Genomic DNA, 16,301 nt, shown 5'->3' with positions numbered 1-16,301 from the left:
ATTTTCCCATGAAACACTGGGTGCAACAGCTGGTGCACCATATCAACAGAGAAGCTCGTGCTGAGTGCAGGGCATAGCAGAACTAGAAGACTCCTGTATAGAAGCTTTGCTATCATTACTGGCAGTTCTCTGTTTACTCTTGATCCTCTCTTTCACTATCAATACCTCACCCACTGCCTAGCAGAGGCTGCAAACACTTAACAATTTTACAGGAGTGGATGTAACATTACAAAGGTTATGTGTACTGCTTGATGTATTTAAGCGTGAGAGAAATAATTAATCCAACCAGGACCGCTTTAGGGTGAAGACACACGGAGCTACTTAGTAGCAGCTACTTGTCATGTTTACGGTCACAGAAAAATACCGTCATAGACAATACTTTGAATTGCCTCTGCTAAAACACACGTAGAGACAGTTATCAGTAAATGATCAACATTGTCTATTTTAGTATATGTGACAGGTAGCTCCTACAGGTAGTAGCTCTGTGTGTCTTTGGTCTTAAGGTACAGGTATCTGACCCCTTATCCGAAAACCCATTATCCAGAAAGTTCCGCATTACAGAAAGGCCATCTCCCATAGACTCCATTTTCATCAAATAATTCAAATTTTTAAAAATGGTTTCCCTTTTCTCTGTAATAATAAAACAGTACCTTCTACTTGATCCCAACAAAGATATAATTAATCCTTATTGGAGGAAAAACAATCCAAATGGGTTTAATTACTGTTTAAATAATTTTCTTTAGACTTAAGGTAGGAGATCCGAATTATGGAAAGACCCCTTATCGAGAAAACCCCAGGTCCCGAGCATTCTGGATAATGGGTCCCATACCTGTACCAGCAGTCCCTGGGTAAAATGTTCTTGGTAGACCCCTACTGCCCGAAAAAATAGAATAACCCTCAAGTTCAACTTAGTAAGGCAGGCAGTGAAGAAATGGTCTGCTCTTACTGAAGCAGACATGATCCCCAGGTTTGCTGCCCTGGACCCTGGAGCAGAAAAATGACAAAATGGTGATGCCACAAGAAAAAAAAAGGCTAAGGAACTAAAAGAACCATACTGTAGAGCTCTTCCAGTAGATTAAAATGTGAGGTCTGCCTTCTCTGCAAGATGCTTCTACTAGATTAAATGTGTGCTAGTGGGCCCCCTATGCTGGTGGGCCCTTGGCAAATGCCCCTTTTCCCATTTGTTAAAAGGGCTCTGAATCCAATCCAAGATGCTTAAACTTCAAGAAGTAAATAATCTGCAAATGTTTAGCATATTTAATATGCTAGCCTATGATAAAATTAATATGTTCATTCAACACATAGTAGATATCCAAAATAACTGGACTACACGTTTTAGGGGCAGCCTACCCTCTGTTTTTAACATGAGGTCTATGGGTTTGTGCAGAACACCCTCATTAACTATTGTTTCGACTTTTTTAAATGTACTTCTTACACTAACCAGGAAAAGACTTGAAAAGTTACCTTTCAACTGTCTTTGGTTATTGCGAACGACTGTGGGTAGAGGTTTGTTTAAACAGAGCTCATTAACTCATTTTAGCGTAATGGCACAAAATAATTACAATACCTAGCAGAAGCTCATAATAATAATTATGAGATTAAAGGGTAAGTTAAACTTTAACATTCAAGGGACACATTATAGCGTGTAAGTCACCATCACTGATAATGTTGCTTATAGCAACAACACAGACCTTTGCTTTTCATTTTTGGCCAGGTTAGCTGCATTTGCTTATAGGCTCCTGCTCCTACTCAGTAACAATACAAAAGACATTTCTATTACAAAGTGGAATATATTAAAGTGGCAGCAGCCTGCTCATATTGCTCACATACGACTACACGGCAGGACATTAGCCAGTTGTACCATCCATCAGCAATAAATCCCACAATCCACCACGACCCTTGTCCCGAAAAGCTGGAAGTGTGTGGTTGATACCAAAAAATAAGAGAGGGGGTGTATAAGTGTGTGCGTAGTGCCAGACCGTGAAACAGGAATTTAAAGATCGCGCTCTCTCCTCCTCCTGGCAGCCACTCACAGCTACTGACTGGCTCCCTGCACTTGGTGAGTAGGTGGGATAGCCCGGGTGTTGTACAAGGGAGTTACCACAACGCATGCGCCTCCCCACACTCACTCACGCTCCAAACCTGCAGGAGCAGACAATGCAGCCCGCACCGGGGAGCATTCTGTGAGGACATAGGCAGCATCACTTGCCCTGAGCTCCTCCCCCTCCTCTTAGAAGCATCACAACCCGGAACGGCCCGGGCTCTGAGCGCAGGATTGAGCTGGGGAGCAGCGAGGTGAGGCCGCTGGCAGCTGCACTGGGTGGTATGGTGGCTTCCCGCTGAGGGGTGCTGCGTTACCTACAAAAGCCTCTCGGTGAGTGGACCGAACATCCGGGTTGGAAAGTAAGTGCCGGGGACAGTCTGCAGAGATTAGCATCCAGAGGCTGCAGAGTTATGCTGGGAGTCGTAGTCCTAGCAGCTGGGTAGCCAATGAATGACGGCTTACAGGGTAGTACTGTTAGTGTGCGTATAGTCTGTGCGTGTGAGGGAAGGTATTCACCACCTATACGGTGCACCTAAGCTTATTCTGCACTCAGCCAGCTTTAATTAAACTACAGCTACCGGCATCCTCTCATATCCTGACTGAAATGCCTGACGTTGTATAACATCTGGGGCAAGTATGCTGTTCGTCCCTGCAGTAGTGTGTGTGCCAGTACCAGGGATGGGAGGGGTGTTCTTGCCGGTGCCAGTACCAGGGATGGGAGGGGTAGTTCTTGCCGGTGCCAGTACCAGGGATGGGAGGGGTAGTTCTTGCCGGTGCCAGTACCAGGGATGGGAGGGGTAGTTCTTGCCGGTGCCAGTACCAGGGATGGGAGGGGTAGTTCTTGCCGGTGCCAGTACCAGGGATGGGAGGGGTAGTTCTTGCCGGTGCCAGTACCAGGGATGGGAGGGGTAGTTCTTGCCGGTGCCAGTACCAGAGATGGGAGGGGTAGTTCTTGCCGGTGCCAGTACCAGGGATGGGAGAGGGTGTTGTTGCTGGTGCCAGTACCAGGGATGGGAGGGGTAGTTCTTGCCGGTGCCAGTACCAGGGATGGGAGGGGTAGTTCTTGCTGGTGCCAGTACCAGGGATGGGAGGGGTAGTTCTTGCCGGTGCCAGTACCAGGGATGGGAGAGGGTGTTCTTGCTGGTGCCAATACCAGAAATGGTGGAGGGTGCTCTTGCCATTGCCAGGGTGAGAGAGGGTGTTCATGCTGGTGCCAGTACCAGGGATGGGAGGGGGTGTTTTTGCTGGTGCCAGTACCAGGGTGGGAAAGGGTGCTCTTGCCAGTGCCAGACCAGTAGCAGGAATGGGAGTGGTGTATGGGGCAGTACTGTTTGTGCTCATATCATGTAGCTGAGTGAAGGCGATACAATGCGGGGACTGCTCTCATGCACTAACAGGAGGTATCTCTATGCCCTAGGTACCAGGGAGGTGGCCCAGTGGTGCCAGGCTGTATAGATGCCTGAGCAGCAGACACATGGCATGTGCCGGCCTGGGGGAGGCGGTCACACAAGGGGAGGGAGAAGGCTTTGCAGCACTGACATATTGGGGATGGGGGCGGCATTTCTTTCTATTATCATTTCTCGCTGGGACTTGTTCATTGTAAGCAAAGGCGAACAGCCGAGAGGAAGTTCTGGTGAGCAATATCCTCATCCTGCATGCATGCTTCCAGGAGAAGGGTGTCTTATTGCATCTTGTAGTTCAGTCCTACCGTGTATCCAAAGTGACTAGAAGAGGGGTCTGATAGAGAGTGGTTTAGAATGATGCATGATGAATGTTTATGTAAATATATATATATATATGTGTATGTATGTATATATGTGTGTGTATATAATAATTATTACTTAAACACTGATTTGTATGTTGTCTGGTTTCATGAAGCACTTATGTTGGCAATAGGACTTGATATGCCAAGGTCACCACGCAAGGAGAGGTTAGAAAATTAGCTCTTCATTTCAGGAGACGCTGCTTATATTTTCAGCTGCTCTTTATTATTATTGTAGCTGTGCTCACAAGCTGTTACAAACGTAAGGGACCTGTATCAATACTGTAAGTGTATGGCTTTCCCTAAATTCCTATGCGTGATTAGTTATTAATGAAAGATGGCAAACGGCATGAATGTTACTATAGGAATCTTGTGATAGGATGCATAGAGCAGGGTAGGCTCTTTGTGGTTTAAGACACATCAATGCCTTATTCCTTAATGGAAGTAAGAGGCGTCTCTTCTCCGCCTTCTCCCCACCTCCTATTTCACTTACAATAGTCACATTCATCATTCCTGAGCACCATAAAGAGGTGGTCTCTGTGATCTAGGTGTATGTTACAATCCAAGAAGGAGGTGTCTAAATATCAACACTGGCTGTTCCTGATGTGCTGTGTTATTTCAGCCTCTGTCAGAGCAGGAGAGGAGTAACTACGGTGCAGTAAACCGATAAAGTTAGGATTGTTTTGGCTTGCAAAGTTGAGCATTTAATTATCAATGTATTATTGCTTTCTTTTTTATTTTGTTTATTACTTTTTCTAGAGTTTGAATTCTCAAGCATTTCCAATAACTGCCTTGAACATTTGTGAGTGACAGAACTGACCACAGCACATGGAGCAAGCAGGAAAACCCGGCTCAGAGATACCTGAGCAGGGAAAGTCCCCATCCAGTTCTCTTAACCCTCAACCTTCACAGTCTGCTTTTCCATCAAGCCAGGAATTGCAAGTTGATGATGCACTGGCTGGGCGACCCGTGGGGCCTACTCCAAGCCAAAGCCGTTTTCAAGTGGATCTGGTTACTGAGGGATCTAAGGAGGCAGCTGCACAGGAACTGCAACAGCAAGCAGATGGCATCACACAAAGGGGTAGAGGTGGCTCAGGCAGTGAGGAGGCAAAAGGGCGCTTTAGGGTTAATTTTGTAGATCCGGCTTCTCCTGGAGGTAGTTCACCAGAAAATGCAGGGGTTGATGGTGGTGGTGGTGGAGTGAGCTTCCAAAATGGAGACACTGTCCTAAGTGAAGGGAGTTTACATTCTGGTGGAACTGGACATCACTATCATTACGACACGCATACTAATACTTACTACCTTCGCACTTTTGGGCACAACACAATTGATGCAGTGCCAAGGATAGACCATTACCGGCACACAGCTGCTGACCTTGGCGAAAAGCTACTGAGACCCAGCTTGGCAGAGCTTCATGATGAACTGGACAAGGTAAAGTTACTGCAGGCTCTTGTTTAGTGCTAAAGCACTGTAAACAGTGATGTTATGTATAATGTATGTATATATGTATATAATTTTAAAGGGAAGCTATGTGAAGGGAATACATTCAGCAAGAGGTTTCAGCAACTCTGCTTTTATTCAACTAGTTCTAGTTTAACTGAAGCTTGTATTTGTAACTGTTGTCCAGTGCCTGCAAAGCCAAACCTCACTGGCATCTTTACTACTAATCTAAGTCAATATATTACTGTTATAAAAGTATAACCTGCAGAATTCCATATCCCAACATTCCATTGCAGATGCTGTAAGTTGTAGCTCAGGTGAACATTTTGTTTGCAAGAAGACTTGTGTGGTTGTGGTTTAGGCACTTTTTGTGCACCTCCTGTTGCGTCGTAACTCTGCTGATAGATATGAGGATGTTATAATATTGCATGTTACATAGGTCTTATAATTTTGATCCCTTTTCACCTGATCATTTTGGAACCCGTTCCAATGGCTCTTTCCGTAAAAAACCCAACAGAATATATTGGCAAAGTAATCAGCCTCTTGTCATGCACTTGTATTTTCCTCTGCATGTACTTTGGGGATAGACACATTTTTAAGCCATTATGATTTGCTAATTTGCAGTAAATCTCAATCTCAAAATTTCAATCAAGTTTGCACCTAGGCTATCGGCTAGTAAAAATATTTGATATATATCTATGTCTCTTTCTCATACCACCTACAATTTTCTCCATCTCTTTTGTTATCTAAAGGGAAACTGGTTTATGGACTATCTATCTATACAGAAGAAGTAGTTAAGGAAGTGGTTTCTTCAGTACAACTTTTACTTTATTTTCTTACTTTCCTTCAAAGGTTGCTATGGTTTTTTGTATTGATGCATTTTAGTGTACCAAACCAAAAATAAACACGGCACACAAAACTTTAAAATATTTACATCATGCTTACAGGTATCATTAAGTGTTGTATACACAAGCAGCGCTCTCGATATAAAAAATATATATACATGCTAATATTTTAATGCTAAGGACTTCAAATCAAAAACTAGCAAGAAATATTTTATTTCTGAAACTAATGTAACTTCAGCAAACGTATTCTCCAAATACAAATTGTCCATTTCATATCCATAGCCATGGCAGCTCATTTGTTAAGTATGTTTGACAAAATGTGCAGTGCTCTTTTGTTTCTGTAAAGAATCTCAAATGACACAAAGACCAAAAATTAATAAATACAGCAAAGACTCACACACACTTTTGGAAAGCAAAGCTCTGTTACTGTTTTCTTGTATTGACTAGAGAATAGCTGTAGTGCCTGTTAGTTTTGCTCAGGGCCACATAATGAGGCCTGCATATTGTTCTTAAGTATTATTAACCCTAAATTCCCTATTTCCAAGAATGTGTGCACATTCCCATCTCCTGAAACCACTCACACTCAAACAGAACAAAAGACTGATCAATGATGGACATTCCTGCCATGTCTTTGAAATAACTATGGTTGCATTCCAGGTTTTGTTTGGGGCTGTGGATAAGCAATATGCATCAGGTTGTGTCAAGTCAGAGCCCAGGATTCAGGATACAAGATACAAATGAGTGGGCAGAAAATCAGAACTGAAGGATGGAGAGACAGCTTGTGGATATAGGAAAGCACAAATTTGTAACAGAAGGAAAGGAAGGCGAGCAGTGGGGAGGTGCCATTTCTAGCACAGTAGTGGTATATGGTGTGAATGCTTTCCATTTGGTGTGCACAGTAATTTGCACTTTACCCCCAGGCCATACCCTAATTAGCTCTCTAGTGAAGAGTATACTGACTTAAGCTGCCATACACAGGCCAAACAGTGCCTAATGAATACATGACCAGGGGTTCAGCTATCCTTCATGCAGGCTTGAATATTCCATCAGTCATGACCTGCGAGCTTTGGATGCAATCCTTTGCCAGTGGTATAATAAGTATATTTTTATGTGTAGCGTACAATCATAAAGTTTAAAATATTAAATCAAATTTACATTGGAATGGAACAGAGTTAGCTGCATAGTTTTGTATTTTTATAGTAGCCATAATACTAGTTGTGAGGGCAATCAGTTAAAAGTAATTGCTTGACCCCTAAAACAGTGGACTCCAGTGTAATAAAAAATATTGTTGCAAAAGGCTTGCTTGGAATTAGCAATAAACTAACTTTGCATATACCATCTCTTAGACACATACTAAGTTTGCCCAGGTGCAGAATCAAACAGTTAACAATAAGAGCTTTGCTTTTAAAGGGTTAACCAGCAAATGTTACTTGTTGATTTGTTGCTTTAGGTGACTAGACCTGTAGCAAACTTTGCAACTTTAACATAAGACACAAATTGTCAGAAGATGCTTTGTGCATTATAAGCCAAATATGAGAATAACCACTTTAGCATTTTTAACAATCCCTGCAAGTGAAACATTATCATAATTGTGCAAATTGCGTTCTCCTTTACTTTTGCTTGATTATGAGATTCAAAGGTTTTACCCACGCTGATTGCTGTTTAGGGTAATTTTGGGCTCCTTGTCATCTGTGATGAGTGTGGTTTTCCTGTGGGTGACAAAGTGTTCCATGGGCAAGCACCCTTAGGTAGCTTCTTAAGTTTAATATAAGGCTATATATAGGCAGAAGCAATGTTAGCCCCCTCTCTTTGGTCTGTAGAGGCCAGTTAGGATGTGTGCAAACCTGAATAAGATTTTTTTTTCTCAAAATAGGTAAACAGAAGTCCTTGTATATGCCCTTTTCCAATATGACTTGAATGAAAATAACTTGTTTTGAACATATTTTTTGTGCACTGTTTTAAGAAATATATTTAGGAATTTTATTATTTGCATTAAGCATGGCAAAAACTGAAATTGAGTTAAAATTTTAAACTTCTTGGTTTTATTTCACTGCTCTTCTGTATAATTAGCTCCTCCTTATCTGGACACCTGACAAAGACTGCAGCTTAGAGAAGGGGATTTACAGTGGGAGAGAAGAAAAGGTAACTGTCAGGTGTCCAGATAAGGAGGAGCTAATTTTACAGAAGAGCAGTGAAATAAAACCAAGAAGTTTAGAATTTAAACTCAATTTCAGTCTTTGCCATGTTTAATGCAAATAATAAAATTCATAAATATTTCTCGTCTAGGGAATAACAAAAATTCCCACTGGCCTACCCGATCAATATCTTCATACCTTTGTGAGATTGGTCTGGCTGGAAAATCCCATGGATGTGAACTTCATCAGCCATTGATTTGGCTCTCATCTGTTGGTTCTCTGCAGGCCTTTAGCGTGATCTGATTGTTAGGTCAGGGCCAAAACAGTAGAATTAGCATAATTCATATATAGTTAGACAGGATTTAATTGGATTAAAGGTTGAAGTTAATGACCTTGTGTCTTTTTTTTTACCATCTCATCTATCACTTTTTTTTGTCAGGGGGTCTAGGATCTAGGTTTTATGATCAGATCACTTTAAAGACACAAAGCAGGATCAATTACTATTTGTCTGATGGGTTATTTAAATTTTCTGCGCTGCTGTATAGGGAGACATTTCTCTAATGAAGCTTTCAAGAAATAAGAAGGCTTAGGCTGAACAAACCAAATAGCAAACATTTAAAATTGAGAAGCATATGAAATATAATCCTCTAATGTTACAGAAACACATCAACACTGTTTAAACCTGTGTAGAAAATGTAGTGGAATTAAAAAAAAAAAATGAGTATTTGCTTGACTGTAATATACCTTTTTTAAAGGACAAGTAAAGGTAGAATTGCTGATACTCATCTCCTTTCGAAATCCATTAGTCCAAAGAACTTCCTTTGCTTTGATTTGCACTAGGTATCTTGCTGCCTGCTAGTAATGCATGGGTTGCCTGAAACCTGCAGGTTTAGTAAATTATGAAGCACTTTACATTCATTTCTAAATAAAAGGGATCTTAAAATAATTTGATGAACAGGGTTTACAGAGTAAGAACATGATCAAAGGACCCTACTCTCCAGCCTGGCAACTGGAACCAAAATATATGCTTGGCATCTCCCCTCTGAGTCTAAAGCCGAATAAATCTTTATAAGTGTTTTGTCTTTAAATTTCTATGAAAATAGCTTAGGAGAATCGACATAGTGTTTTATTTTGTCCTGTATGATACAAGCACAGTATACTTTTTTGGGGAACTTAAGGTCAGCAAATAGGGTTTTTGCCAGACATACTTTGGTTTCAATTAAGAAACAGAGATCATTATATATGTTTAAAGGAGAAGGAACGATAAAAACTAAGTAAGCTTTATCAGAATGGTCTAAGTAAATACAGTAATAAGCACTTACAGTAATGCTCAACTGAGTCCTCTATCAAAAGAAACACAGGATTTCTTGTTTCCTTTTTTTGTAAACATGTTCTTAGGGTATCTGATTTCCTCTCTCAGAAAAATCCTTCATTCTCTGGGCCAAAGTCTGCACAGCTCTCTCCTCTCTCCCCTCTCCCCTCTCCTGCTCTCCACTCCCATAAGAATTCATAAAACTCACTCCCCCCCCACCCTTAGGAATGTGTAATCTGAGCTATAAGGGCTAGACTGCAAGCAGGAAGCTATGAACGCCAAGCTGAAATGGCAGCTTCAATCAGAGAAAGCTTCTAGGGCTCTTTATTCAGGTATGATAAAGCTTTCTTGGTGGCACTAATGTGGCAAATCTATTGGCAGTAAAATGCCAAAATGACTTTCCTTCTCCTTTGATATCACTAATTACAGGGGCGGTAGTATAAAAGCAAAACAATTCCTCATTACTGCCTTATAATAATAAAAGCAAATGAAAATAATAGACAAGGTATTTTCAGCATAACTTTTATCCATTTTTCTCATGTTATGAAAAAGTAAATTTAGGTATATCCTACCCTTTTATCAGATTGGTTTTGTTGCAGTTTTTTTTTCTAGCTCTGCTTTTGCATTTTTTTCTGTTTTGTAAACAAAGCCCCACCCAGAATGTTGCATTCAATGGCATCGCACACTAAGGGCAATTGAACTTATAGCAGTTCCAATTGTTTTGTCACCTACCCAGAGAGTTATTAATTGCCTGGGCAGCAAAATACTCTGCATCATTCGTCATTAATTTGGAAAGCAACTAATTCCAATCCCAGATTGCACAGATCTGGGATTTCAGAAATGGCAATTAACATGTGCAGTTGGCGGCCATTCAATACTAAGCGCGCTAGCATTTGCAATTTAAGGGGATGGATATGATTCTGAGCATTTTAGCAAAACTGAATCTCTATGTGTGCAGTGTCCTAAGTTAGCATTATATGTAAATACATTTAAGGAATTTTTAGTTGCTGGTGTTACTGTAACGTTTATTCATTAGAAGTCATTCTTAACACTGGGGGGAGCACAAGTGTAAGAGTCCTCCACTTAGTGGTCATTCCTGGAGCATTTGCCATAGGGCAAGCAGAAGGAACAGATGCCCAATGCAGGCAGTGTGTCCTGCCAATCTGAAGCTTGCTTACTCCTTTGAGTGATGCACAAGGTATGGGACAGGAAGGAGGCCATCTATGTGCCTTTTCCTACCTTCTGCTATTTAATGGAGCACTGCTTGATTCAGGCAGAGTTCCATTTTAAAGTGCATTTCACAAGTCTCTCAGATATTTTCACAATGCATGGAACATTGTGAATGACCCCTGTTTCGCAAGAAATACTTGGGCTAAGGCATGTGTGGTGTGTTCCTTGTCAGTAAAGCAGTGCAATAAAATCACCACTGCCCCGTCCCTTTAATTTGAATGGTGAAGACACTCAAGGAAATATAAATGTATACTTTTTTGAAGAGCTAGTATTCTAAAATTAGTAAATCACTGCTCAGGTTTTTATTAATTAACCAAATATATTCTACAATGAGTACCAAAGAAACATTTAATTTTTCTGTTATATAGTTCCAGAAACTTGTTGGCACCAGTATAAATTACCTTCAAGAGTTTGTCCTTAGTCTTTCAGATTTCCTTGAGATTAGTAAAGGAATGTTTTTGAAGTATGTAAATGAAACTTTCTTTTAACCTGAGTAATTTAAGATTGGTGGTTAAGAGTTGTTCTTTTTTCCAGTTCAGGTGTTTTCAGATAGTACATGGTAATGTTGCCCCTTTTCCCTTTTGAACAAAAAGGACGTAAATGTAATGTTTTCTGTGTTCAAGAAAATCCTTTTGGAAATTAGCCCACTAAAATATTTTAAGTTCTGGCATGTAAGCTGCAACACTTTTCATCCTTTTTCCATTATAATTTTTGAAGACGCTGGTTTCCTGTACTTCCGGGGAAGCCTTCTGTCTTCTTGACACATTTTTCAAACAAACATCCGCCAGAAAGGAGGTCTGTTGCTCTCAGACAATGCAGATCGTTGGCTCTGTATTCATTGTTGTGTTTGCAGGATAAGAATGTTTAATGCTGCCCTAAGGCCTGGGTCTCTTGAGCTGTATGGGAAATACAGGCATTCTCTAGTATGCATCAAATTGCTGTGATTTGGAATCCTAGCCCTTGGCTAGAATTACCGCCTTCTGGGTGGTCTCTTGTACCCCTCTCTGCCTGGGATGCAAGGCAGGTTTTTTAGACAATTGAATGGGATTTAGATCACAAAACCAATCTCTAAATTCTGCCATGGCTGTCAGGTGAGACATTCCTGGGCCTCTTTGCTGTTTTATATACAAAGTATTATAGAGTTTCAAATCATTGTTTAAGGTTTGCTCTGTTTAATTTTCCAGTGAATTCCTGTTCAGGTTTAAGCGGGACTGGTAGCTTTTTTCCCTCACAATATAAATACAGGCATGGGATCCCTTATCCGGAAACGAGTTATCCAGAAAGTTCTGAATTACAGAAAGGCCATCTCCCATAGACTCCATTAAAAGCAAATAATTCTAATTTTTAAAAAGGATTTCCTTTTTCTCTTTAGTAATTAAAATGTGCCTTGTATTTGATGCCAACTAAGATATAATTAATCCTTATTGGTGGTACAACAAGCCTATAAAGATTATTCAATATTTAAATGACTTAAAATTACGGAACAATCCCTTATCTGGAAAACCTCCGGTCCCGAGCATGATAATGATTGTCAGGACCTGGTTATGGCTATATTCTGCTTGTGTCCACACATTTCATTGAATGAGCTTGGAAGTTTCTAAAATGTATCTAAACCCCTGGATTGCCAAATTGCAAGTGGAAACTTTAGTCTATGCAGTTACACCCTTGTGCTATTATCTGATTGCTACACAGGACAGTTGTTTGAATATTTTTCATTGTGGTCTGTGTGTTGAAATATAGACCAGCAGTTCTCAACCTGTGGGTCGGGGCCCCTTTGGGGGTCGAACGACCATTTCACAGGGGTCGACTAAGACCGTCGGAAAACACACATTTCCAATGGTCTCAGGAACCAAGACACTGCTCCTCTATGGCTGGGGGTCACCACAACATGAGGCACTGTATTAAAGGGTCACGGCATTAGGAAGGTTGAGAACCACTGATATAGACTATTGTTGCATTTGATCTCTTTTTAAAGGGCATGTCAACCCCAAAAATAATTTTAATTCAATTTGTGTTCCACCACTGACTTAGTAAGTTTGTCTGGCCAAGAAGTAAGCACCACAGAGCTGCTGCTGTCAAGTTTTGAGGCTCAGATCCTTGTCATATGTTTTATTTTTGTAATGTTACTAGAATATATTTATGTTCTGATTAAGATGTAGCGTAAAACTGTGCAGTACTTTCTGTTATTGTATTTGTCATTAACTTTTAGTCAGTCAGTTTTTAGTCTGTCCTAAAAATGTAAATTTACTTATCACCTGCTAAATATTTGCTTTTTGCAACGCCAAAAAACCTTTTTAGGAAAGTATGTTTTCAATCTGTTAGCCCAAAAAGGAAAATATAGTGAAAGATGATTACAAAAGTAATAGTGTTCAACAATAAATTAGTTCTATGCTATGGACCCAGTGGCATTTGAGTCTCAAATTGTACTTCTCAACCTTCACGGATATTTCAAGCCATTTGACTCAAATGTAAACATGATATTTGCATTTATCAGTTCTGCTCAGCGTCAGCAGGTAGATAGCGTTGAATGCTCATGAATCACACAGATGGTTTGTTTAAGAAATGGCTTGCCTTGTCTGCTCTGATGTTTACTATTCCGCCATCCTTGAACCTTGTGTTCCTATGCATTAACATATGACACAGTGCCATGCTTATTGCTGTCATTGGCAGCGCCCTTGTCTCTGTAGTCACTATTAAGTCACTTTATGTTGTTGAATAAACTATACTTGTCATATAATCACAACAGAGAACATCCATTAACCTACTTAAATAAATGTATATATGTAAATACTGCTAACTATTTAGGTTTGGTTTTAATTTCATTTTATTTTATAAACAATATTTTTATAATCTTGTTTTTTTTTTGTAGTTGAAATGTTTAGAAAATCTTTGTCACAAGGATTTGCTTATTGAATCACTTTAAGCAGAAATAGTTAAAGGCTCCTAAATTTACATTAATGTAATGTCTCTTAAAGCAGAATGTATGTTTATGCGATCATAAAATCACAGATTCATGACACAGATGTTGATTATATTACAACCATTTGTCCAGTTGTCCAGCTTTCTGCTAGATAAAGTTCTATATTATTTTGCTGTATAGGCTATGAGCAAACAGAGGATGTAGGGGAGGCTATTTCCTTACATTACCAGTTCCTTCTGTTCTGCCTAAGCCCACAGTGATAAACCTTCCCTAAAACATTACATTCAGTATTTCTGATGGAGTTGCACCAAATCCAGGATTTGGTTCGGGATTTGGCCAAGATTAGTTCTAACTAACGCTGGTGGGGACTATTTAAACAAACAAACAAAAAAAAAACAACTGGAGTGCGGGCTCTATTAGGTGTCCATTAAACAGGAAGTGCTGTTGCTGCAAACCAGAAGTGACATCATCAGAAGTAGGCAGGGTAGAAAAAAACATTTAAAAATGTTTAAAGGAGTAAAATATAGATTTCATTCTCTGCCACATGAGTTACTAATCACCATGGAATCAAAATACTTGGAATCACCCTGTGTGACATTGCCTTTAAGCCAGCCATATCTGTAAGGGAACAACTTCTACAATGGATATTTTTGTTTCTCCGGCAGGTTTAAAAATTGCATCTGGTTTACCTTGAACAAATTATAATTTGTGTACTATGTGATAGTATGTTTGTGTACAGTCATTCTGACTATAAATATAAAATGATAGTTGCAATGTATGATGCATCTGATTTACACATATGACCAGGCTGCCACCGAGACAATGATATTTCCAAGACAGCAGTCTTGATGAAAATAAGATGGATTTAAAGGAACAGTAACACCAAAAAATGAAAGAGCTTTAAAGTAATAAAAATATAATGCACTGTTGCCCTGCACTGGTAAAACTGGTGTGTTTGCTACAGTAACACTACTATAATTTAAATAATAAGCTGCTGTGGGGGGGCGTGGCCAGCACCGGAAGGGAATGGTCGCATAGTCCGGAGCTCCGCACATTTCAAAGTCCACCGACCAACAAATAAGCAGATACCATGGGGAAATCGCAAACTAATCGATCTAATAAAGAAGGTAGCAAGACACCGAAACAAACGGGACAAAATAAAGATATCCTGTCTCTGTTTTATAAGAAAAATCGTGATCCACAACAGCCAAAAATGGCGGCGACTAGGCCCGAACCGCACGAAGCGGCAGAGTCACAAGCGCCAGAATCTTCAGAGGTGGATAGCGATGCAGACAGCACGGTAGATGTGCAAACTTACCTGAGACGGCTACCCTCAAAAATGGAAATAAAAGAAATGTTCCACTCCTTAACAAACGAGATACGCAGCGAACTCCAAGGTATCAAACAAGAACTCGAGAGCATGGGGACACGAACAGACTCACTAGAAAGAAACCAAACAAAAATCGTGAGTAACCAAAGACAATACAACACAATAATAGATAACCAAACAAGGGAAATAGAAGAGATGCATAGACAGATTGAGGATCTACAGAACAGAAGTCGCAGAAACAATATAAGAGTAAGGGGGATCCCGGAAACCACAGTAAAAGACGACATACTACCGACATTACTACAAATTTTTAATAACATATTGGAAAGAGACGCTAATACTCCAATTGCAATAGATAGAGCCCACAGAGTGTTTAAACCGCGGAACGCACCGCCGGAGGCTCCAAGGGACATTCTATGCTGTATAAACAGTTTTCCCCTCAAAGAAGACATACTGTCTAAAGCCAGAACGATGAAAAAAATCACCTTTGAGGAAAGTAATATCATATTACTCCAGGATATTTCGCTGTCCACTTTGATTAAGAGGAAACAACTCAAACCACTAACAGAACAACTAAGAGCCAAAGGAATTCAGTTCCGCTGGGGTTTCCCGTTCAGCTTAACAGCAAACAAAGATGGAACACAAACCACGCTGAGATACCCATCAGACATAAAAGACTTTATGCAAAAACTACAACTGGAGGACACACACATACCAGGATGGAACGACGAGGAAAACAACTACCGAGAACCAAGCCTAGAAGCGGACAACCTATGGCAGGAAGTACCATTGGTACAACGTACCCCCAAAACGCCGCGCAGCAGGATAACCAAAGATTCGTCAGCAAGAAAAAGAACCCCCAATAAGAACTGGTCGGATCTGTGAGTATAATAAAGTATGCACATAAACACGAGTTGCTAAAAATACGTGGATGTTCACCCACATACTCTCGAAAATGAATATTACACAAGGTCGGTGAGACGCGAAAGGAAAAACCTTTCCGCAAAGCTCACTCCCCCACAAGAGGTTAACCGCAAGTAGCCAAAAGGCAAAAGCGGATTATACCCACTAATCACCCCCTGAAGATTCAGGACCGTTAATGTTTTACCCCAGTTTATTAAACCCTGGTTATGCCGCAACCCATTCCTTACCTAAACCAAACCTCTGGAAGCAGGACTCTTATAGGCAACCGATACAGGACACTTATTATAAGGAAATAACATGAAAGAAAACTTACAACTAACTTTGTGGTCACAAAACGTGAATGGTATAAACAGCCCAAA

The 16,301-nt window shown here is 40.4% G+C and overlaps 1 protein-coding gene across 6 annotated transcripts in view; it reads left to right on the top strand.

Annotated features, from left to right (window-relative positions):
- The first annotated feature begins 1,987 nt into the window (after positions 1-1,987).
- The window catches only part of slc12a2 (solute carrier family 12 member 2), a 72,234-nt gene continuing 57,920 nt past the window's right edge, over positions 1,988-16,301 (top strand). The window contains exons 1-2 of one of the 6 annotated variants that reach the window (XM_004910473.4): positions 1,988-2,059; positions 4,566-5,237. In XM_004910473.4, the coding sequence (XP_004910530.1) occupies positions 4,635-5,237 (603 nt within the window). In that variant the 5' untranslated portion in view covers positions 1,988-2,059; positions 4,566-4,634. Of the gene's footprint in view, positions 2,060-2,103; positions 2,404-3,587; positions 3,678-4,367; positions 4,478-4,565; positions 5,238-16,301 lie in introns of those variants that run through there. The other 5 variants (XM_004910472.4, XM_004910471.4, XM_004910470.4 and 2 more) reach the window with 5 other exon arrangements.

Source organism: Xenopus tropicalis, chromosome 1 (assembly GCF_000004195.4).
Source record: "Xenopus tropicalis strain Nigerian chromosome 1, UCB_Xtro_10.0, whole genome shotgun sequence".
Classification (NCBI taxonomy): Eukaryota; Metazoa; Chordata; class Amphibia; order Anura; family Pipidae; genus Xenopus; species Xenopus tropicalis.
Note: the sequence above shows the minus strand (reverse complement) of the source record. Positions and strands in the feature narration are given on the sequence as shown.